The following is a 25,653-nucleotide window of genomic DNA, read 5'->3' as shown; positions in this document are numbered from 1 at the left end:
GTGGCAGCAGCAAGTCAGGTGTGCAGGAAACTGAGTGGATAAGAGTCATGGAATGTTTTCTGCTTTCATGAAAACATTGTAAAGGTTTTTATGCCTGAAAACCAGCCGCTGCTTTTGACTGTGGTGATGAAAACAGCTGTCATGAAAACTGGGTAGTTTCCTGGCAAACGTGTTTGATATTTATCTGCTGGCTGTTGGCTGTTAGGAAGGAGGAGAGTTGCCTGCCTTCGACCCTTCCTTGTGTGAAAGGTCGCAGTCTGATTTTATTCTCTGGAACAGTAAAAAACAAACGAGCACCAGTTGAAAACACCTTCATCCTAAGTTAAAAGTTGTCAAGAAAGCATGTTCTCTCGCGGCTCCCAGGAGACAAAGAACGGCTGTCTTGCCCGGCCAGAAGGACACCTTCCTGAGAGGTGCCCTCTTCTGGTTCCTCGGAGACCTTCACTTCTCATAACGGGTGCTACTGGGCAACTTTTCGGTACCCAAGTGAGGTACCGAATGGCTGTTTGAATGGGCTGCTAATGACAACGCTGAACTGGACATTTACAGGGTATTTCATAGGAACTTGTAAATTTGAACTGTTGGTGACATTAGTTTTATCGAGCATTTGTTTCGTGCCTTTTTTGTTTTTATATTTGGGAATACAATTGGAGTTTGACCCTGCTAAAGATTACTCCTTTTTCTCTTTATCAGCTTTTTGCGGGCAGTTTTGGACTGGTCAGGGAGTGTCATCCTGTTTAGTTTCCTATAAACTGTGGGCACTGAAGCCCTTTAGAGACTGTAAACAGTGGTTTGGAGCTCAAAATAAACTTGAACTCTTATTTCCAATGGTCTAGACCTAGAGGTAGCTTATCTTTTAATTAAATTATAATCAAAGATAATCAGTAACCTGGCAAGTCCTAAGCAGCAATAGTTTGTTAGCTTATTAGTCATGCAGTGTAGTCAGATGCTTTGACCTGATCCTCCTGATCTGAGAGAATATAAAGAGAAAGTGGGGACAGCTCCAGCTTATTCAGGGAAAAAAAATCCGAGTACAAAGGAAGGCCACAGGAAGTGAAAACAAGAGAGATGGGGGCAAAGAGAGAGATGAAAGTGATTCAGACAGAGGGAGAGAGCAAGACAGTGACAGAGGAGGGAAACAGACAGGCAGAGCAACAGACGGGAACCAAGAAACAAGTAAAGAGACAGCAAAGAGAGAAATTAAAGAGATTTCTGCCACATGTGCAGCTGGACCTCACAATATGCTGGTTCTTTGTTTTGATCATTTTTTTTAGTTGTTGGCTATTTTCTTTGTGTCTGATATAAAGTATTGTGGTATAGATATCTGCTGTAGTTGGTTTATGAGTAACAGTAGTCTTAAATAATTAGATTCATACAAGTGTCATTACGGTAGGCTATTAGGTCTGTTATTGGGTAGGAGTAGAAAAGTTAAGCTAAGGATTAGTAATCTGTGAAGTTGTAGTCAAGTATTTGTACAGTAATGCAGTAATCCTTCAAAATTGTTGTAGCAGTGTAAAAAAAGAAGGTGACAGAATAGAAAAATGACAGATTGTGCAATTATGATAAAATAATCTAAGGTACAGTTTATTGAATGAGGCCTCTGAGCATCAGACTGTGAGAAAAATACATAAAGTAAGGCACATGTTTTAAATTGCTGCCTGCAAGTGGCTGTGGTGTGCCTGTCTTCAGTCCAGCTCAAACTACATGCCTGCCGATTACTCCAAGTGTTCTCTTCCGTAGACTCTTTCCTCCTTTCTTTTTCCACGCCTTTGCTCTTGACAGCCTCTTGGATGCTGCACAGCCGAAGATCCATGAAGTCACCACCTCTAACATCAGGTTTCAAACATCCAGCCAGACAGCTCCTAAAAAACATACACTAAACCAGCATGGCATGCACCGAAACACAAACACCTAATCAGCTCCGGACAGAAGAACATGTCCCTTGCCAGCATGGCACCGAAACACAAACAACGACAGAAAAATGTGTCCAACCAGCATGGCACCACTGCATCCTCTGGCAGCCGTCCCAAGAGACTCCAAAGAAATCTCGAAGGCTCACTGGAGAACCTCTGTTTTGATGTGTAGGCTTCAACCCACAAATACAGACCTCATTTCAAATGCTATCCACATTCTATGTAATATTATATTATATTGTAGCCCAGGATGGTTACTATATGATTACAATAACCCTCAAGTAACCTTTTTTAATTATAGTGCCGCTACAGCACAGACAGACACACACAGACAGGCAAAGCCAGCTCCTGTCCCCGTCTCAGCTCTGTTTATTTTCGCTAGGATCTCTGCCACCTGGTAATGTTTTCTGTCTTTCGCTGAGGTAATGAGTGTATTTTGCCATGTCCTCTGTTGTTGGATGTTCTCAGTCCCCGGGTATGAAAGAGGGCGAAAGAGACAGGGAAAGACCGTTGACTTCAATTTGCCCTGGTAATCCCTTAGCTCCCTCTAGTGCTTTCCCAAAGACAGTGAAGCCAGGTGATGAAAACATCTTTCCCCATCTGTAGCTCCACTGTAAGGAGAGATAATCAAACCCAGACTGTCCAGAGAAAGCTCCTTTCTTAGAGGATGTTGTGGTTCACTTTCACATGGAGAGACGTTCAGTTTCCAACACAGGCAACGGAGTTTCCAATCCCATCTGATTTTGTGGATGGTGTTTTACTGGCCAATACCACAAAAAGTTGTAATTTTGTGCATTTGTCCTGCAGATTGCTAGCTAAAAATAAGGTCAGAGTTTTGGGGGGTCATCAGCAATGCAGAGCCCCTAAGAAAACTTTGTGCAAGGATATAAACCAGCAACCCCACAACGTCCAAACTATTGCTTTTCCTGTCCTACATCAGGACCAAACTCTGGCCAAATTTAAGCCCAGCTTCGCAGATTATAAAATGAAATGAAAGGGAAAGCTCTGCCTATATCTCTTTTCACTGAATAAAATTGACTCTGCTGCGTCTATAAAGTTCCACACGGTCTTTCAACTTTGCCTGCTGACCTCGTATCAGGCTCAGGCCAGGGCAGTTCTCCATATATTTTCAATATTCAAATGGCTTGTGCTCTCCCTTTTCTGTCATACCAAAACATCTGCCTTGTAATTGTGGTCGCATGCGCAGCCATTCATCTTTCTATAGCTTACTCAAACGAAGAACTATGGACGACAACTAGACGAGGACTACATCTTTTTTTTTTCCCCTCCTTGTTATGTTTGGGATAAATGTATGTTCCAAGAACTGCCAAGCATTTGACTTTTTATACTGTGGCCGTAGACAGAGCACAGCCTAGAATAGCAGGGTAAGTCCTACATGGCTAGGTTCAGTAAATAGATGAATACGTCATGCAATGAAAGGTGGCATCACATATTGTCTGTCTGTGTGAGCAATACAAAAGCTACATAAATAAAGGATATACAGTAGGTGCCTCCTCAACAGATGGCAGATGGGCTCATACCGCCACTTATATTGACATAATACATGGTGGAAGCTTCATTAACAAAAGCATAATAATACAAGGCTACTACATCAGCCTTCAGAGCGGTTGCAGATTAAACTGTAGTTGCAGTCAGCAGCACACAGGCAGTGGAGATGCTCTGTCTCTACAGCTCAGTGGAGGCAAACCATTTCAGGAGAGGACAGGTCTGCGCTGTGGTTGTAATGCCAATGAGCTGATTTATACAAGTGTGTGCACGCGCGTGCATGTGTGTGTTAGAGTAGGTAGTTTAGAACCTCCTCCCTCCCTGTCTATCTGTCAAAGTGATGCAGAGCTCTAATAGACAGTGCTAGATAAAGCTGCTGAGCCAAATGATGCAGCAGCAGAGCTCATTCCGACTGTGTGTGTGTGTGTGTGTGTGCGTGTGTGGGTGTGTGGGGGTGGGTGTGGGTGTGTATATCAGTGACACAGGAAAACCAGAGCCAGCAGATGGTGCTCTTGTTTTATCCTTTAAGACACTCCTCTCTCTCTCTCTCACACACACACACACACACACACACAAACAGACACAGGCTTTCCTCTTAGGGGATCTCAGGTCCAGATGGTGTGAGAGTGGCATTCGGTGGGGTCAGAGGCTGGGGAGTGTTGAAAGTGTCCCAGACACGTGTACGCTGTCTGTCACTAAAAGGCTCTCTCTACTATGAAGCCCCACCAGTGTGATGTGTGATGTATTCAGCCCTACTGAGGCCGAGTCACCTGCCTTGCTCCAGGCTACCACTGCTTGCTCAGCTGACTGGGAATTTGGCAGACTGCAGTAAAATACTATATGAGGGCAGAACCATTAAGCAATCAGGCTCTGTCTATCAGTCTCACTGAACACACAATACATCCTGCCATACTGAGAGAAACAAACCATATATGCTACTCTAAATATAGCTATGGGTGTTACAACAACAATTATAATGTGCTTCTGACATTAAGTAGATGCATCTAATATTATTCACTGATAAAAATCTGATGTGTTTACACCAAACAATTAGCATACCGGGCCCTAAGTAGGTCACTTCTTGTGGGTGTGTGGCATGAATGCAAATGCTTCTAATTCTACCTTCCTGAAGCCTTGGCCTCTCTCTCATGTGAGTGGCATCTCTGCCAAGGTAATCCACTGTATGAATCTGCATGGAGAGGCTTTACATACAAATTGATAGAGTGGAGAGGGAGGTAGGGACAGAGACAGAGTGGGGGAAGCAGCGGGGCTGCTACTGGACTGACATAAGAGAGAATTGACTGTAGTAGAAGTATGGTTAGAAGAAACAGGAGATTAGAGGAAGATTAGAAAATACTTTGCTTTCATGAGGTGGAAACAGAGGGAGAGATGGAGGAGAGGCTGGCACTGGCACCTCGCTAAATGAATGTGTTTAGTGCTGCTGAAGTAGGGGTGGGTATGAAGCAGCTAGGAACTGCTGGATGGAGTTAAAACACAAAGAAACTGCCCTGCTGGGCATCTCGGCAGGGATCCATCGCCTCTCTGAGTTGACTCATATGTAGGCAAGGCCTGTGTACACACACACACACACACACACACACACGCTCCCACATTTGTAAAATAGCATATGTGTTCTGTTTGTTTCTCACTTGCTGGACATTCATACACAACACTTCCTACTCTTGCATTTTTTATGCTCAAATTTGGCGTGTGTGATGTTTTTTCCTTCACTCACAGCATACAGACCAACATACACACACACAGCTGGAGTCAGTGGCCAGTGTTATTGAATCCCTTCTTCTGGCTGGGGGGCTAACGACAAGGGGGCACAGTCCCTAAACAGCAAAGAATATGCTGTACCTAAATGAGGACTTTCACACTTTGGCCTTTCCTTCACTCACTCACACACACTAACACATTAACACACAGCCGTGGCAGCAGCAGCGAGGAGTGGGCTCTTTATTGGTACTTGCGTCACAGTGGAAAGAACATTGTCTTGCCCATATTCCTGTCTGAGGTTAACGGGCAACATCCGTCTCTCCCTCCCTCGCTCTCTCTCTCCTTCCCTCCCTCCCTCCCACGTTCTTGCTTTCCAACTCCCTGTCTTAATTTCTCGTTCTACCTCGCCCACCTCCATCTCTGTCTCTCTCCAACACACATTTCCCTGTGTGGGAGAGCCTTGCTGCGAGTACTGGCCTACGGGGACCCTTTCACTCTGCTGATGTGCAGGGTGGCTGCAGATTGTAACCTTGTGTGCCCTAGTGAGTGAGTGCGTGCGCAAGGCAAAGGAGTTTGTGTGTATATGTTGGAGAGTGGCAGAGCTTTTAAAGACGCCGCTCTGCTTCTGGATGTTCTTTCATAACATGGTAATCAGCTTAACCATTGACACCAACTCAATGGGTTATTGCGTCCATTCCCACATGGTGCGCATTAGATGTGGCCTTCAAGAACTTTAAGAGGAGCAGATATTGATTCAGCACTCAGGCTCTTTATTCTAAAACATCATAAATCCATTTGTGGGGGAAAAAATGCTGCCTGTCAGCCATTACTCCATATAAGGAGAGCCTATTAACATCTACAAGAAATTATCATGGCAACTTTCCGTATGACACTATAATGAGTTTTTCCTCCATGTCTGATATATTGTCACATATTTTCGGTAGGTATCTCTTGTAATTGGTTTAACTGGATTTAAACTGTGAGTTAAAGGGGCCATAAAAGCAAAGCTGATTGTTCACATTAACACACACACCCTGAGGCTGTAAGCAGTCTTGCATAACTTCCTTTGGTTTGACAGTCAGAGTTGATGAGTTTTAATTTGTCCAAGTGATGTCATCTGGGAGACACTTATATTCCAGACACACCTCAGTGAAATAATGAAAATAAAAAAAGCACAATGGCTTGAAGCCTCACACGAGGCTATTATACGGAAATTATAGTTTTAATGTTAACAAGTTGTCTATACTTAGGAATTCACCTCAACAGCAAAGTTTAACACCTGAATACCAACTGAACTAAACTTTTCATTAAGAACCAGTCAAACTGGGACAAAATGTTAAATTATGTGCTTAATTAGGGCTGAAATGCTGTTTTAATAATAAGGAAATGTTGCCCACTAGAATGCAGGGATGACATTGTGCCACCAGGTGGCATAAGTCTGAGGGTTTTTGATTGTGCCCAGCCTCGGCTCCATGGCCTGAGGCAGCATGACCACAGGAAAATAGACTGACTTCACACTGCCCAGTCCACTGCCAGCATGACAGCACTCTCCATTACTCAGCTATTAGAGCGCCATAACACACACACGCTCACACACGCTCGCTTGCACACACAACACACAGGCATGCACGATGACAGAGAGATGCCGCACACATGACCAGCTTCTTTGTTTTTATTTTTAATAGAAAAACGAAAACAAAAATATATTGAAAATAATAAACAGGAAGTATCTGGGAACGATGACAATAGAAATGTGATCAGGCCTGTGTCTCCACGGCAACCGTACCTCTACCCATTTAAGCTCAGCCCAGTTTACTGCTTGTGTGCCCGGTTGTGTTTGTGTGCGCGCGTGTGTGTGTATATATGAGTGTGTGCATGCTGAAAGGAGAGGGTGACTTCACTTGATGCCAGTAAGCTTCAATACTGCTGAGCCGAAGAGAAGCTGAGCTCACAACACAGAAGAAGAAGAAGAAGAAGGGGTCATGAGCGCTGCAAGAGCAGGAATACAGAGCCGCTTCCAACACAGAACACCTCTTACTGATACACAGTCTGCTGGTGAAATGAAAAGGGTACAATAATATGTGTGTATTCCTGTGTGTTTATATGGCTATGCAGATGTGCATTTGAATGAGACTGTGCGTTACCATGTCAGTGACTCCAAGATTGCATTATGTAAAAAGTGTGTGTCCTGACGGCCTGCTGTGTGAGGGTATACTGGGGAGGATGGATTGGGTTGAGACACGGAGGCTGTGACTTTACGCAGCTTTTATCAGATGTGATAAGGAGGATGATGATGTTGATGTTGATGATACACTAGGAAGTAGGCCAACAGAAGAACAGCCTGAAGATATAACATTGAAAAAAGGGGAGAATAACCAAACTTAGTTGCTGTGGAACAGAATAAAAAAAAAAAAAAAAAAAAGGTCCTTGACTTCAAAAGGCAGGAGGAGTTCAGAGCTTCTAAATCACCTGCTCACTCCCTACTCTCTCTTATTAAAATATCAGGAATTTTGTTTCCTCTTTCTTTCCCACCTTCCCTCCCTCCCTCCCTCCCTCCCTCGTCCCCTGCCCCTCTCCTCCCCTTCCCCCAACAAATTCTCTCAGTCCCTGTTGGTCCGGGCCAGCCTAGCTGCAGGGAGGCCAAAGTTCAGTGTGGGTTTTGGTTGGGTTACATAACTGCAACCTCGCCGCCCCTCGTCCACCTCCTCTTCCTTTCGCCGTCTCCTCCTCCCTCCAAACTCGCTCATTTCTCCATTTTATTAGTCTCTTAGTCCTCCAGATACCAACCGGGATCTGGCGTGGGCAACGCAAGACTTCCATATATGTCCTTGCCGGGCCTCCGTATTTGGGAGTTCCTGTTTCTTGCGGTAGTCTTGAAGGGGTGAGCTACTCGAGGCTGGACCACGGCACAGGGGATTGTGGGACAGATGTGGAAGGGTCGATGGAGGGATGGAGGGATGGAGGGTTGCTGTTGTTCTGTGCAGAAAAAGCAAAAGCGGACCCTCTGGTCTGACTGTGGCAAGCTTGAAGTGATGTCCGTCCATCACGTTCTCCTCGTCACTCCATCTCCCCCTCCCCTGCTTGGCTCCTCCACCGCTGTCTGTCCTCTCAGGGGCCCGGGAGAGGAGGCGGCGGCGGGGTGCTCGTTGAGAGAAGAGGGCCGTAGACTCTGAGGATAGTGTTCATTGTTCCATTCTTCCCCTCTCTCTCTCTTTCACTTTTTTCCATTCTTTCCACTGGCATTCAAAATACTTTCTTTGTCACATGTTCAGCAAACACACACATACAAACGCCCCGTCGGTCAAACACTGGTTCAGCTGTCTGTCTCTGTCTCTCTTTCTCTCTCTCATACACTCGCGCACACACGCACACACACGTACACACACACAAACAGACGCGCGCACACACACACACGCACACACACACACACACACTGTGATGGTCAGTTCTGAGGGCGTCTGTGCTATGTCCCATCTTCCTCCTCCTCCGAACAGTAGTCCCGCCCCTGCACACACACACACACACACACACACACACACACACACACACACACAACACACAACAGATGAAGAGAAACGGAGAAACAACAGTTAAGAACCACAAGCTGCGTTTCCGTAACACATTTGAATTAATTGCCGGTAAATCATTAAGACATCAGCATCTTCTGACTGTTGCTATGGGCAACCAGTTTGTTTGCAGGCTACTTGACTGCGCCAACCTAAGAAAAAATGTTGAGTCAGTCAAACAGGTTAACGCCTATGCACATGTCCTTTTTTTATGTGGCAAATATGTTTCCATCACAAATTACAACATCCTTTTTGTTGAATGAAAATTCATGCGCATACATTTTTAGTTGCATTTTCGGGGATTTCATTTTCATAAAGCATTTTTTTTGTTTGATACAGCAAAACAAGTTGATGGAAACGCGGTTACAGAAAGGCAAGATAAGATCAAACTGGGTCACGCAGTATTTGTACAAATTTCTCATGATGGGTTTGGCCTCGGTTTGGTATGAAAGTGAATGAAGGAATTAAGCGTGTTCAGTGGCAAACTGCATGTCACTTTTAACGTCGTGGCAAACCCCACCCGCCCGGCGCTCCCATCAGGTTTTCAGTAAGCCCTGATCCGTTTTGCAGCTACTCATAAATCATTTTTTTTGGAGGCTGCAGAGGTGAGCTGACAGGAGGGCAGCCATGTCGTTTTTGTTGCCTCCATCGAGATGTGGAGCTGACTCAACTGCTTCCTGTTGTGTTTATCATCCCCAGAGCCTGTCTAACGGTCTGCTTCCTCTCAAGACAAACTCAACCTCTCCCTCTTCCCACCAACCACACAAAAATATAAAAAAAATAAATAAATAAATCTGCCTCAGTCATACACTGAAAATGCAGTGACAGAGGACTTGTTGTGAAGGAGGGATGAAGGGAAGATCAAATGGATCAGGATGCGGCTCCAGCGGCTGAACCACTATTTACCGTTATTTCATCCTCCTATCAGAGTTGCTGCCAGGAGCCAAAGCCAGAGGATGGGTATAATTCAGGTGCTTGACTGAGGTGCTAAATCATCATTGCAGTGATCAGATATTCCTCCCCCCCTCTCTCTCACACACACACACACACACTCACAAACACACTCACACACTGCATAATGTGAGGCTTTGGGGCTCAGGTTGTCAGTGTGGACTAATGGTTTTTGCTCCAGTAGCCTGTCTCTTTAAATGTTAAGACCCAGCTGTTTCTTTAAATGCTCACAGACCCCATTCTGCACCCTCATGCCCCGATTCCCCCCTCTCCTCCCCCCCAAAGAGTGTGTGCGTGCACACAAACACACAATCACAACCTCCCCCCCTCCTCACCTTCTCAATCTTCTCATCCAGCATCCTGAAAAACTCCTGCTGGCTTTCTGATGTGTGAATACTGAGAGAGAGAGAGAGAGAGAGAGAGAGAGAGAGAGAAAGGGGGAGTGGAAGTTTGAGGGGAGGAGAAGAGGGGATGCATCAAATACATCATGAGAATTTTCCATTACACCCCCCACACAGCATGCACACCCCGCATGCACACACACACACACACGCACACACAAACACACACATACACACACACACAATCCTCAGTGCAGTGTGAGAAAACCTTGGTTTGAGAAGCTGAGGGGGAATTTAAATAATTATTTTGTGGAGTATTAACCCAGTCTCTAATCCAAAGACTCAATACTGCACAGCCACCAGGAAGCAACCAATACAGTCATCTACACTGACTCTTCACAACAACCACACACACACACACACACACACACACACACACACACACACACACACACACACACACACACACAAGCAAACAATGTGATAGGGCAGGAAGCAGCCTTACTAAAGCCAAAAGTGTGTGCAGATATCACTTCCTTGGTGCATTATAGTAGTTACATGGTGTCAAGTTGCACCTTAAAGAAAAGCTATTCATTGTATTTGTGGGGAGTGTGTGAAGGTTATTCGAGTTGAAATAGCTCATCGGACCACATAATATATTTGCAGGTTTTCACAGACACATGCAGACTTACTTAGTCTTGTTGACGTTTGCTCCAGCGACCTCTTTATGCTGTTTGCCCCTGTACTGCACACTACTCTTCTCCTGAAAGACACACACACGCACACACACAGGACATTAGCTCTCATTACAAGCTGATGGAACATCTGAAACACAAACAGCTCATATCAGCAAACAGCCACAGCGCTGAACGCACGCATCATTTCAGACCTGCCACAGCGAATTAACTCCTCACCTCTGCACACAACACAACAGTCTCAGACACGGGACGCAGGGAGAGGACATGAGCCAATTACAACAACAGGTTATGAAGACAAAGTCCACAGTCACCTTGCATAATTTCCACTCTGCATTTCTCAAAGCTTCGTGTGGACGTTCCTATGAGACTCAAACGTCGCTGTGTGTCTAATTCTGCTCAACCAAACCCCAAAAATACAACAACTTGCAGCGTTTACACCCTGCCATCATCTTTACTCTCTGCGTCTGGCTCGTGCATTTGCATCAAATTCCTCTCTAAAAGGGAACACCTATGATAATGACAGGTGGTAAGACACAAACACTGGTGTGACCACGTCTGGTGGCTGTGGGTTGCCTTGCTCTGGTCTGGGTCCATGTTAAGGCCCAGGCTGAGTCTCGATGGCTCTGCACAGGGAGAGCCTGGCCTGCGCTGGCCAGGATCCAGGCCTGTTGGCTGGGGTCTGAGAGGCCAGGAGGCCGGGGAGACTGGAATGTTTTACTGGACATGCACACCGGCTCCTGCTTGCCAGTTTGCATGAAACCCACACTGCCTTATTATTATTATTATTCATATGTTGCTCAGTATATAAATACATTTTTATTGTAGGCTACGATGATGTAAGACTAGGGCTACACATAATTATTGTCATTCTTGTTTAATTTCACCCTATCAACTGTTGGTTTGTTTTTGTTTTTTTTTTTTTCAGAGCAAAAAGTGATATTCTCACAAAAGTGAAAGCTAAAAAACCTCCACACTATTCATTTTCTCACGTTATGAAATGTAGAAAAGTAGGCAAACCTTTGTATTTGTGAAGCTTTGACAAGCATTTGTTTGGACTATTAATAAATTGTTAATAAATTAATTATCAAAAGTATAACTGATTAATCGGCTAATCATTTTAGCATTAAATGTACACTGCAGAACCCATTAAGCATTTGGAAAAGGATCTTTATTGACCAATAGTGATGAAATATGTTTTCATCATATAAATAACATGGTAAAATGACAGTGACAACATTTACAAAAAAAAAACAAAAAACATAAAGGCCAGTTACAAGCAACATATCAGAGCCTTATGTACCCCTGGAATTTGGTGTCATCAGACAGTCTGAAGTTATTTGTCAGTATTATCATCCGACAAGTTAACAAATAACAACAAACAACAATTGTGCAGAACTATTCTTTATTTTCCAGCTAAGTGTTGTGGAGCAGAGAGGGTTAAACAGCCTCGGTGAACGGCCCCCACATTCCAAACACACCAACATGTTGTCTACCTGCTTGTGAGGCACCAGCTTGCATGTGTGCGTATTTGTATGTGTGTGTGTGTGTGTGTGTTTGTATGAGAGAGAAAGACAGTGTGTGTGTTGGTTTTCTGGAGGGATGTGTGTGAGCGTTTTGGAGGAGGTGTGGACATATGCGTTCGGCACAAACATCGCTCTGTTTGCTTGAGCTGGTGAACTGTCAGGGAGAGGTCTGCACTCGTGTGTTGATGACGGGCTGTCAGTGGAGGGCTGCTGCATCTGTGTGTGTGTGTGTGTGTGTGTGTGTGTGTGAGCGTGTGTCTCACTCACCAGGTTCTCCTGGTTGCGTGCATTCACCCGGTCCTCTTCTCCCCTCATGTACTTCACCTCCTCCACTCCCTTCATCTTGTATTCGTCTGAGGAGAGAGGGTTGCAGAGAAAGGCTTGATTAAAGGAGGAGAGGAGAGGTGGGAGGCAATAAACAGCAACGTGTATTTATCAGACCTCTAAAAGGGGGAAACACTGACCAGGTCGCCTCCGGCCACTCAATACCATCTGAAAGGCTAAACTAATTGAACAACGTCGCATTGGCTTCACTGCATCGCATCAAAATTTCAAATGATTCTAATAAGCTGAATCGAGTTAATCGGGGAACTAAAATCTGACGCGGCGCTGCAGAAAGGACACGACGGCCGAGGAACAGGCGGGGAGACCGAGGCACTCATGCCTGCTCCCGTTTGGCTACAGCTCCTCAGAGGAAGCAAAAAACAGAGGCAGAGGCAGCAAGAGGCAATCCATGTGTAATGTGTGCGTGAATCGAGAACGGATAGAGAAGCAAAAGAGGAAAAAGTGAGAGGGAAGAGATAAGAAGGAGCAAGCTGCAGGGGATTAAAGATCAGTGGAACAGCTTCTGGGCTACATGGGCAGCTTAGACAGTTAAGACAGTTAAGACGAGCTCTGTGGCTTCCACCAGACTGCGACATCATACGTCCTAAATCACAACTGACATTATACTTACAAACACCGGGCGAGCTTAAAGGATTAATGCGCAGCGCTGTAATGTCAATAAATCATTACCGTATTCATTTTGAGACATTAGTAGAATTACCGCAAACAAGCAACACCATCACCGAGAGGCCCGGCAGTCTATACACCACATTTAACAACCGACCTACAATAAAGGATGTCACCTGGTTGGATTCTGCAGGAAATTCACTGCATTGCTTTACGGCACAAGGGGGGATTTGTTTGTGGTACAAAGCAGGAAGCCCGACGCTGTTCTTGCAGCAGTTTAAACTTTTTGCAGCAGTTTAAACTATCCTTGGTAACACGATGTCAAGAGCGACATCCTTTTCAGCCCAAATGTGAGACTCCCATACCCCCTTTCAGTGTAACATGAAAATGGGATGTAAAATGTTTGGTAACACTTTATAATAACCATTATTAATAAATGGGAAAGCAAGAGTTAGTTCAGTTTAACTATCAGTTAACATTTCATTGTTTGTTTACAGTAAAATAACTATTTACTAAAGTTTAATCAACAATATGATGGTTATTATAAGGTGACTGTACTACACTATTTTTGCCTTTGGGAGTTTTTTGAAGGTAAGGAGGGGGTGATAAACCTGCAAACAAACAAACAAACAAACAAAAAATCAATAAAAAAAAAAAAAACGCGATACCCTAGCCATATGTTACTTAACATTTTGGTATTTTGTGACTTTGTCAGGTGAGGATAACAGGATTTTAACAACCACCAACCTATATTATCAATATAGTTTTTAAAAATTTAGTAATGCATTCAAATATGTAATAATTTATTTTACTTTGCCATAATATCATTTGTTATTACTGCTTATGCTGTGTGACTCATTTAAAGAACAGAACTGGCAAATGGGAGGAAAAAGAACGCAGTCCTGATAGAGATGAACAATATGGTATTAAAAATATAATAAAAAATATATAAATATATTATTTGCAATTGCAATATGAGTCACAATTTTAGTGGCCATGGTCATTTTTGCATCAAGATTTTCATTTTCACTAAAGAATGTATTAAACTGATGAAGATGATGATGAAAATACAAGGATACAAGGATACAAGGAAGTTTATTTGTCATTATACAACAGGATGAATAATGAAATTAAAGTGTGGTTCCCTCTTGATTGATTAATTGAAAATGAAAAATGAAAAAAACAAAAAACATATTTCCTCAGGCCTGGAGAACATGATGTACAGGGCAGGCTTTTTCTGCAGCACCGCAATACTTCATTTATAATTTCACTTTTTCACATATTTCACCTTTATCAAACAAACAAACAAACAATAAATAAATAAAGCTCCTGTGATTTGGATATTGGCCTTGTTGCGATAATTCCTCAGTCCTAATCCACAAGCATAAAAAATAAAACCACTGGAGTGCTGTTAGTTATTTTCCTCCTTGTTCAAAACTAGTGCACACAGAGCGGGAGCCAACGGGGGCTGGTTCAGTCTCATGTCATTAAATCTGAGGCTATGAAGCGCCTTGATCGCGGTCTCGTTTGTTTATTGTAATTACACCAAGGCATCACGATTCACCTGACAATTACACATTGATGGGTAAAAAATACAACACACAGCACCTTTGAGTGAGACCACACCCCACCCAAACCCTGAGTAGAGAAAAAACACAGGTGCCTGCCGAGGCATTTCTGCTTCCTATCTGGTTGCTTGACATTTTGCTGATAAACCAGCCAAGACGCCGAAACGTACACACACGGAGACGCGGGCACACACCACCTCCGCCTTATCTGTTGCACACTTTGTATTTTGCCCTCGCTCTATCGAGAGAGAGGGGAGGGGGGAGAGAAAGGGCACCTGTGTTTCTGTGTGTGTGTGTGTGTGTGTGTGTGTGTCCATGTGTGTGTCCGACTGTGTGCATCGCCTTGTACCCAGCTGACAGCTTCACTCCTCCCTCTGCCGCTCCGTCACTCTCACTCCATCCCCTCTCCTCCGCTCAGTCGCTCCATAAGGGAGTCTCGCAATCCAGTCTGACACCTGGATCACCTGTGTGTGTTTCAGTGTGAGTGTGTGTGTGTGTGTGTGTGTGTGTGTGTGTGTGTGTGTGTGTGTGTGTGTGTGTGTTTCTGAATCGCTGTGTGTGGCAGTGTGTCTGTGCGCCCGCCTGTGGTTCTTCACCATCTATGTGCGTCACTGTAGAGTGCAAAACACGGGCTTCTCATCATCTGTCAGACAATCAGCGCTGATTTGGAATGTTTTCACCTCCAACGAACTGTCCTCTCTCTCACACACACACACACACACACACACACACACACACACACACACACACACACACACACACGAAGAGACAGAGAAAGAGAGAGGCCTGGAGGATATTACAAGGAAGAAAGGAAGAGAGACACAAATGCCGTCTACTTTTCTGTTGCTTGTCTCAGGAATGTAAACGAGCCGGGGCAAAGCAGCTCCTGTCTGAGCTTGCCTACACACACACACACACACACACACACACACACACATACACACGGACGTACACACACGGACGTACACACCTTCATAACACTGCACAGGCTCACCTAGCTAAGCCCTGCTCTGTAAACACGCAGCGTATAGGGTGCTGAAGTAGGAAACAGAATTAAGAGACATTTCCTTCTGTGTGTTGCATAATAAAGGGACAATCCACATAAAGTTCAAACTACTTTATGTGTCCTGAGGTAGATGGAGGTAGACACAAATGAATAGGAAGGGGTGAGTATAGCCGCTGACACTTGGTGTGCAAATAAATCTTAATGAACAGTTTATGATGCAAACTGGGAAACCATAATTTTGCGATGTGACTGAGCTGCAGCTGGGCTGGTTGAACTGGTTTGAAGATTTACACTTTACTCCGTTCCTCTTCCTGTTTCTAAACTGAACTTAATATGACGGGTAGAGATAGATCAAAGTGACCCAGCTTACACCAATCAAGACTCATCACATCACAGACTGGCTTCAATTGTGAATGTGTGTATATGTGTGTGTGTGTGTGTATGTGTGTGTGTGTAAGACAGTCATTGTCACAAGAAATGACAGGGGTGTTTCGTCACACCAGTGCTTGGCTGGCTTTGGTAGCGGGAGGTGGAGAGAGAGAGAGAGGGAGAGAGGGAGAGAGAGGGGAAGATGAAAGGGGAGGACTATTTTGAGAAGCAGTGATTTTGTGATGTGGACATCTTCCTCATCTCTGATTAGAGACTGGAGCTCTGCGCCGACCTTAAGGTGCCGACAGCTCCGCTGTGCACGAGTGTGTGTGTGCACGAGTGTGTGTGTGTGAGCATGTGGCCATTTCTATTTCAGATACTCGTGTGTGTTTGAATCAGCACATTTGTCATTTTATGCAAGTGTGCAGTGTCTGTATGTGTGTGAGTCATTTTACGTCCATCTTTGGCCTTGTGTGTGTGCGTGTGTGTGTGCGTGTGTGTGTGTGCTCTCACTGCTCTAGCTGGCCTGCCTGTCCTGTGGCTATGTCAGTCTGTCCTTCCTGCTGTGTGTCCTCCCTTTTGGGCACTCTGGCTCCAAGCACTCAACGGCCTGGCCATGACATTTACACTCTTTCTCACACACACACACACACACACACACAAACACACACACAAAACCGCTTACACACACGCATGTGCGTGCGCCATCATTTACAATGTCAGCAGCTACAGACATGGCAAGGCCTTAAATCATAAGCTACATCAATATCAAAACACAAGTTTAATGCACCTTGAACAGGCTTTTAATATTTGAGAAACCAGATTACGTGCAGATTAGACCGTGCACTGCAGTCAGGAAAGACGTTTATGGTGAGATATTCTTCTGAACAGAAATAAACATCAGGCATGACGACGATGAGGAGATCACGGAGGAAAAAGTGAATCAGAAGAGACATTTTTATACATCTGCGGAATACAAAATATGTGCAGGCCACAGGTCAGTCTGCGCCCGGCTACAATCTGCTACTTTTCCCCTGGCGAAATGGGCCGCTTCAACAGAGCTCCAGTAAAAGAGAGGAAATGCTTATTATGTAACGCGGATGAGGTGGAAAATGAATTGCACTTTGTGTTTTACTGCCCTTTGTGTGATGACCTGAGAAACCCTGTTGTCAGCACAATCCTGCAAAGAAATCCACCACCGTTTTGGTGGAACAACAAAGGCAATCTGTGGCCGTTTAAGTTCACATCTAAAATATTTACTCACATTTTTCTGCTCTTAAAGCGTGCAGCAGCAGGAAAAGTGTACCTTATCTTAGAAAGCCTAGGTTGGATGCCTGGCTTGTTGTGTATCCGCATTACTCATCTTTAAAGATCTTGTGTTGTGTGATTTGTAGGACTATTTTCCTCTGCTGCATTTCGTGTCAACAGTGTCCTACAAGCCCACGTGGCCTGTGCACCAGAACTGTCGTATGACACTATAATAAAAATCAATCATCTATTTACACAGACTCATCACGCCATACATAGACACGCACACACACGCACAGAGTATGTGCTGGGTCAAAAGGCCGCATTACAAACACCCAGAGGCAAAATATTCTGATAATATAACGTACATGTTACATTATAATGCAGCCGTTCTCGTTTCAAGTTGCGTCTTATCATCTAAACATAAATGGAGCTCCTTTTTGTCAAGTCAAGCTTAGTTTGGATAACTACTACATGCTGTGTATCTAGAAAATGAGAGGTTTTTTTTTTTTTTTTTTTTTTTTTTCATCTAATCAGTGTCCTGGGCACCAGAACTGGTGTATGATACTATAATAAAAATCAAAAGCATTCATCATCAATCAATCATCACCTGTCATCATCACCCGCTGGTCTGTCACTTTGCTGCTGACATCCAGCAAAAGAAATAACACTAAAATAATCCACTCCACATTGCTGGGGACTCCTGGGACGCCCTCAGATCACACAGAGCCCCGGGGAGGCCACGGCATTTATTTTTTTCCCTTTTTTCCTATTTTATCATGTCTGCGAAATGCTAAATCAAGGTCGCAAAATCCTAATTTGTGGTCATAATTTACTTATTTCAAGCACACAATCTGCTGTCTTGAGCTTTAGAATGACACGGTGCACATTGTTGCATACTGCGTCCACGTTGCCCAAGAATTCATAATAAATGATATGGCTTAATATGAATTTTAATGATAATAATGATTTAGAACACATTAAAAATTAAGATAGCCTCCTATAAACTCTGTGCCCATCCATCTACAGCCATGCAGTCTGCCCTTGTTTTGCTGCTGATTTACAATGAACTCCATGACTTGATCCAAACCTGCACCCTCAGGATCCTCAATTTTGCGAATTTGACACCTTGAAATGTAAAAGAGAGCACAAAAAAAGTAAACTGTGCGCACGAATTAGGATTTTCTGACCACGATTGAGTATTTCTGCGGCATGTTTTACGATTTCCTGCGCATAATATAAAAAAACAACAAAAAAAGTTGCCGTGGCCTCTCCGTGGCTCTGTGCTTTGGGGACCCCCTTATGTAGAAATATGCGAAGAGCGATATGGCACTAACTTACAAAATCACATTCACTGAGAGTGCGACTTTTCCTGTTGCTGCTGACCTATAAACTCTACATTCACACAACGACGGCCTTTCTGTGCACCGGGCCACACGGGATTACATGATACCTGCTGTGCAAACGCTAAGTAACTCTCAGCCTCCGTGGCCCGCGCAGGCTCAGCCGTCCCGTCAGCCTCACGTTGTTGAGAGCTGTGGTGAATTATTGGTGCAGGCTGGGGTTACACGGATGGCTTGGGTTGTTAATATTGGCCTTTAATGAAATTTTGGACAGTACTGGAAAAAGTGCTCAAATGCTTTACTTATGCTTTACCATAAAGGAAAGACACAGTAGTAAAAGTAAAAGTGCGGCTCACTTTAACTGTTACTCAAATAAAAGTATAGAAGCATCAGCAGTAAAATGTTAAAAATTAAAAGTAGTCATTGTGAAGGATGGTTACTTTCGGAGAGTTAAATTATTGATGTGTTAACCTGTAAGATAAAAATTATTTTAATATTGAACCTGAAGCTGCCTCTTAAGCTTCAACTGTAAAAATGCATCACATTTAAAACATTATTGTGTAAAATAACTTGTAACTAAGGCTATCAGATGAATGCAGTTCAGTGAAAAGTGCATTTTTTTTCTGAAATGTAACACAGTAAAAGAAATACAGTCTCACAGAATGAAACTACTCAAGTTAAGTGCCAGTAATCAATACTTCAGTGAACGTATAATGTATTTTGTGCCTCAGGTATTGCACATTGGCCAATCATGTCACCAGGAGCTGATATGATGGAAGATCCTCCATGATAATGTCAATTTCATTAATACTTTTTTGTTTTACGGTCACATAACGCAGTAAAGGTTGTTTAGGAGGCTTTTCCACCGCGACAGAAACAAAGATCCAGGGAAAAAAACTGGACCCCTGTCACTTGTGACACAGAAACAGACAAATTAAAGATATTTCATATGTGCACAGCATGTCAGCTCTACAAAAATATTTCGAATCGGCCTTCAAAAACCCATATCGGTCGAAGCCTGGAGTGGAGTAGGTGTAGGCTCAAAGTCAAGGTAGTGTGGGTGTAGTGTGCGTGAGCAGAGGCCTGCTGAGCGTTGGGAGCGTGTGCGGAGGTGTCGGTCCAGGAACGGAATAATAAACTTTCATAATAATAATAAACAGAACGTATTGTTGAGCCCTCCGGAGGCGTCATGAGCCGCGCTCAGCCACACATACAGCGTGTAACAGCAGCCGGCCACTTCATCATCTGAATGCCATTCCTGTTCTCTCTGTTTTGTCTATATTTCTGTCAGGTTTGTACGCAGACACCAACTCTAAGATCAGATCAGATCCAATCTAATCTTGTAGGACGGTCGGGAACGCTGCGGCTGAAAGACACACACTTTTATCAATTAGAAAAACCTGAGGGCTAACAGAGACGGTGATGCTGATATGTGACCGAGATGTATGTATGCATTCCCGTAACTCACACCCAAACACACATGCATAACCCGTACAGTCTCCAGACACTCCAACTGTGATTATTGCAGACATCAATAACACGATGTTGTGGAGAGTGTTGCTATTTTCTCTCTCTGGCCTTCAGTGTTTGTGTAATGGAGCTCAGCCTTTCCGCTTATTGTGTGAGACTGAGAGTGAAGGGGGGTGGTGGGGGGGTTGTTAGTGGCCGGAGTCTGGCAGAACAGGCAGCCAGAATATCTGGGACACACTCACACATACGTACACATACACACACATAAACACACACACAAGGACAGAGTAACTGGCACACAATCCATTGGAGGCAGATCAGTGCGTAGGAGAACAGGGCTCGCTCTTTGACCGCATACACTGATACGTAGCACACAAATGTTCACACACACACACACGCGCGCAAGGAAGTTGACACACATTGACTGAAGCACAATCTACTAGCGGAGGGACATCTGTGTGGGCGGACAGCCTGACGAAAACGCACTGAGCTTTTCCTCCCTGGTCGCAAGAAGTGCACCGGATGAAGCGAGGCGGCAAGACCGGGGTGGGACAGGGCGCTGAGTGAGGCGGGAAAGAATGACTCTGCTCTGCGAACCGCCGCGCCGAAGGTGGAGAGGTGAGAGTTAGAAAGCTTCAAACAGAGAGCGGCGAAGTGGAAGAGGTGGCTCCAGAGAAGAGGAAGAAAAAGGGGGACAAATGAGGAAGATGTTACATCAGGGGCTTGTGATAACTAACATTATCCAGGTCAACGGACTCCTCTGTCCTCCGCTGTCCTTCCTCCTCTGCACGTGCACACACACACGTACACACACACACACACACACACACACACACACACACACACATTACACTGCAAAAAATCTCACCACTTAGTCTAAAAATATTCCTTATCTTAAAAACAAGTTAATGACATGACATAATCAATGCTAATCAATTTGTGTCCGGATTTTTCTTGAATCGAGTCTTATTTTCTTATTTTCTGATCTGCCTTATTTTGCCTTATTTCAACAAATTTACATAACCTGAAAACTTCCTGAGACAAAGTGAAACCACATGGAATCATGGGGTGAAAATATCTCACATCGCTGGCACTCATTTTAGGGAAAAAAGCAATTATTTTAAGACTGAATATAAGTGAAGATTAATATTGTTTTGCAGTGGACGGTCGCCCAGCCACTCTGGATTCCCCTCAAGTGCCCTGATGGACAGAGAGAGCGAGGGATAGATGGGAGGAGAGGGGGGAGGACGGAGGGGAGGTGAAAGGACACAAGGCCGTGACCTAATGTTGTGCCAGAGAAGAGAGGAAGAGACACGAAGAGTAGGAACACTGGGAGAGGAGGACCGGAAAGAGGGAGGGGGGGTGTGCACAGAGGAATGGAGAGATCCAAAATAGAGAGAGGGAGGCAGGGAGGAAGGGAGGGAAGGAAAAGGAGGCCTTGAGCAGGGGAAGGGAGGAGGGAGCGGGAGGAGGGAAAAGCAGTAGCAGCGGCAGCCTCAACACACGTCACTCTCCCTTCCTCTCTCAAGGAACACATTCCCCTCCTCCTCCTCCTTCCCTCCCCTCTCATCTCATCGCCTGCCTCGTTCTGCCGTTTCTTAAAAAGAGGAGGAGGAGGAGGGAAGACGAGGGATTGATGGAAGGGGTGGAGGATGGAGAGGCACGAAAACAGGGAGGGACAGTGTGGCGCACAGGAAGCCAGGGAAAGGTCACACAAAGGGGGAGGGGGGGTGGGGGGGGTGAGACGCCGGAGAAGAGGGAGAAAGAGGATCAGAGGGAGAGTGGGATGACGGGAAAAAGGGAGAGAGAGAGAGAGAGAGAGGGAGGACCTCCTGTGGATCGTCATCTGCCATGTCCATCCACTCGCATGTGGCGACACCAGAGTGTGGCTCCTAATTCTTAATCGCTGTTAATCCCTCATCCACCCATCATCTCCATCCCTCTGTCTCTGTCGCTCTCACTTTCATTTCTGTCCCGCTCAGCTCAGAGAGCCAGCCGGCTATAATTGCTGCTCTTAACTAGATACATGTTCTCAACTACATCTCTCTCTCTGTCTCTCTCCCTCTCTGTCTGTCTCTCTCTCTGTGTCCCCTCACCTCGACCTACCTCTCCCCCTCGCCTAAAAATGCTAAAACATTAAGGGCTTTGAGGACACACAGCGACGAGGCACAGCGCTGCCCTCGCTACGGCCTTCCTAATAGGTTGCCGATGTTTCCATCTGGCACAGATGCAGCGTCAGATGCGTCCCATAAAACTGTGGTGTTGATAGTAAACGTCTGGAATGGGGAACTTAACACTTTGTCAAAGGATTATGTCCTTCACTGAGGAGGATATACATCGAGGGAGGACAGGGCGATGAGTCTGCCCTGACTGCAATTAACAGTGCAGGGAAATGGAGCTGTGAAGTGTTTATTGACCTGTGTGTGTGTGTGTGTGTGTGTGAAAGCCTACTGACCAGTGAAGAGGTCCCCGTTGCTGTAGGCCTTGCCGCGTCCCTCCTCATCGTTGGGCACGGCCGACACCTGCTTGGCCGAGGTGCAGCCCATGGCCTCACACTCTGAAGCCTCTCCTCATCGCACTCTCACCTGCAGGAGGGGCCGGGTCAGACAGGAAGAGACAAGACGTTTGTATTCATGGCAAAAAAAAAAACAAAAAAAAAACATAAACAACACAGAGCTAGGGCTGAGCAATAGGGTTGATATCAGAATCATGATATTGCCAAAACTCCCTGAAGAGTTTTGAGCATGTCAATATAAGATGTGGGCAAACTCACATGTGAAATGATTACATTCATGTTCATCTCATTGACCTGGGGCCGGATTCTCTAAAGGTTCTTACGATTAAATGTCCTCTTAAGTTCCACTTTTTTCTTATATTTGGGTTTAAGAAGAATCTTAAGATATTTTTGAATTCACAAACAAAATATCTTAAGAACCCAAACAAAATATCTTAAGAATGCTCACAACTTTATTCTTATGCTTTTTCTTAAGAATAAATGGGATTCTTGAAATAAATTATCTTACTATTTTTCTTGGATAGTATCGTAACTTTAAGACAGGTAAAGGTTGTCGTAATTAACCACATGCTGTGTGCAAACATCTTTGATTAATTTAGAGCCAAATTTGATTATATAACATAGATTAATGTAGTAATACCTTAAAAATTTTACACTGTATAAGTTAACATAGAGATAATCATTATCTAAACTGTAATTCAACCTAATATCTAAGCCAGTATTTAGACACATATAGGCTATAGTTTCTGAGTCTATATGAGGACATTTTGTTTAGCCACCAATCACCACTCAAGTGTCAATTATACTTATTTGATTATATTAACTAATAGGTTAGTAATATTGTCGCTGTCCAATACAAAGTATGTATCTCAATTTTTGAGAAAACACTTTTATAACATCAAATCAAAGTTGAGACTATAATGGATATTGTTTTGTTGTATTTTAGATGGAACTGCTGTGGGTTGCAGCTGGAGAGGGCAATCCAGAAAGACCTCTGAGAGACCGGATGGATCCCCAGGCCCTTCCTGGGTAGATAGTTGCAAAGTTCGCAAGTGGAAAAAATAAAGAAGTTCGCAAGATAATGTGTAGTTCTTAAGAAAATAATGGAGAATAGCACTTGAGAACATTCTTATGAACTTCTGATTTTTTCCTGTAATGAAACGTCTTGAGATTATTAGTAAGAACTTTTTAGAGAACCCGGCCCCTGAATGGTGATATTACATGTGATGTCAGACAGAGCAGAGGTGGGAATCACTGGGTAACTCAGGATATTCTTAGATTCTTAGATATATTGTAAGATAATGAGCTATGATTCATCATGATATCTGTAACTTTAGAGGAAAAAATACCCTGTAAAAGGCAAAACCTTTTTTCAATAAGCAGGAACCAATCATGTTTTCTGTGTTTTCACATGCACAGTGACTCTAATATGAACATAACAGAACAGAGTTCCAGCTAAAATAAAAAAAATAAAAAGGCAGGGAACAAACACACCTGTGCATCAGTACAAAAAAAAACAACTGAAAACTAAAATAATAATACTTGGCACAGGTGTATCAATAACATCTCACAAGAGGAAGCATCACGATGTACTGCAGTGTTGATTTATTATCCCACCTCGAAGACAGCTCTAAATTTGTCTAATAATATTATTCAAATTGTTTCAAACCTGATTTTATTTGTTATGAAAAAAAAAAACTTTGCTTGTTATCATCAGTTTAAATGGCAGATTTTTAAGTCATAATATCTGAAAGCACCATGTCATCATGATATGATTCTACTGACAGATGATAAGTGGTAATTATCACCCAGCCCTACACAGACAGAACCTGAACTATATGGGCAGAAGTATTGGGCCACCTACTCATTACACCTACGGGAGCTTTTATGACCTCCCATTCTAAATCCATAGGCATTAATATGGAGTTGGTCCTCCCTTTGCAGCTACAAGAGGTTTCACTCTTCTGGGAAGGCTTTCTACAAGACTTTGGAGTGTGTCAGTGGGAACTTTCACCCATTCATCCAGAAGAGCATTTGTGAGGTCAGACTCTGATGTGGGACGACAGGGCCTGGCTCACAGTCTTCATTCTAGTTCATCCAAAAGGTGTTGGAAAGGGTTGAGGTCAGGGCTCTGTGAGGGCCAGTCAGGTCCCTCCACACCAAACTCATCCAACCATGCCTTTATGGAGCTTGCTTTGTGCACTGGGGCACAGTCATGCTGGAACAGAAAAGGGCTTTCCCCAACCTGTTACCACAAAGTTGGAGGCAGAGAATTGTCCAAAATGTCTTGGTGAGCTGAAGCATTTAGATTTCCCTTCGCTGAAACTAAGGGGCCCAGGCGAACCCTACAAAAACAAGCCCATAGCATTATCCAGTGGCGGCGTGCTTTACACCGCTCCATCTGACGCTTGGTGCTTGATGATGTAAGGTTGCATGCGGCTGCTCGGCCATGGAAACCCATGCCATGAAGCTCCTGGCGTACAGTTTCTGTGCTGATGTTAATGCCAGAGGAGGTCTGGAGCTCTGCAGTTATTGAGTCAGCAGAGCGTTGGCCACTTTTACGCACTCGGCACTCAGCGACCCCCCTCTGTAACTTTATGTGGTCTGCCACTTGGTGGCTGGTTTGCTGTGCAAATGCAATAATTTCATAAACTGACTTGTTGCAACAGTGGCATCTTAATACATTACCATTACAGCACCACGCTCAAATTCAGTGAGCTCTTCAGAACGACCACCTGAATTCGCTGATTAAGAGGTGTGGCCAATACTTGTCCAAATAGTGTATTTTAAGCATGTTCTTGTAATTTGCAAGATATTAGTGGTGTTTTTGTGGCATATTAGTGGGTTTTTTGGTAATAAGCAGTTGCTGTTGTGCTGTTTCTACACTGCAATTCCCAGAGATCACTTTGCACAGTGAAACACTCTGGCGGGTACTGTCACATCTTGATCCTTGGATTTACTGTTAA

General features: G+C 44.2%; 1 protein-coding gene across 2 annotated transcripts in view; it reads right to left on the bottom strand.

The window, feature by feature from the left end:
• Window positions 1-6,790: 6,790 nt before the first annotated feature.
• LOC115358221 (uncharacterized protein C1orf21 homolog) overlaps window positions 6,791-25,653 on the bottom strand; it is a 30,804-nt gene continuing 11,941 nt past the window's right edge. For both annotated transcript variants that reach the window (XM_030050101.1, XM_030050102.1), the window contains exons 2-6: window positions 22,628-22,757; window positions 12,485-12,570; window positions 10,689-10,759; window positions 9,991-10,051; window positions 6,791-8,643 (exon numbers count right to left, since the gene is read on the bottom strand). In XM_030050101.1, the coding sequence (XP_029905961.1) occupies window positions 8,602-8,643; window positions 9,991-10,051; window positions 10,689-10,759; window positions 12,485-12,570; window positions 22,628-22,718 (351 nt within the window). In that variant the 5' untranslated portion in view covers window positions 22,719-22,757 and the 3' untranslated portion in view covers window positions 6,791-8,601. The remainder of the gene's footprint in view (window positions 8,644-9,990; window positions 10,052-10,688; window positions 10,760-12,484; window positions 12,571-22,627; window positions 22,758-25,653) is intronic.

Source organism: Myripristis murdjan, chromosome 4 (genome assembly GCF_902150065.1).
Source record: "Myripristis murdjan chromosome 4, fMyrMur1.1, whole genome shotgun sequence".
Classification (NCBI taxonomy): Eukaryota; Metazoa; Chordata; class Actinopteri; order Holocentriformes; family Holocentridae; genus Myripristis; species Myripristis murdjan.
This window is presented reverse-complemented; position numbering and strand designations above follow the sequence as displayed.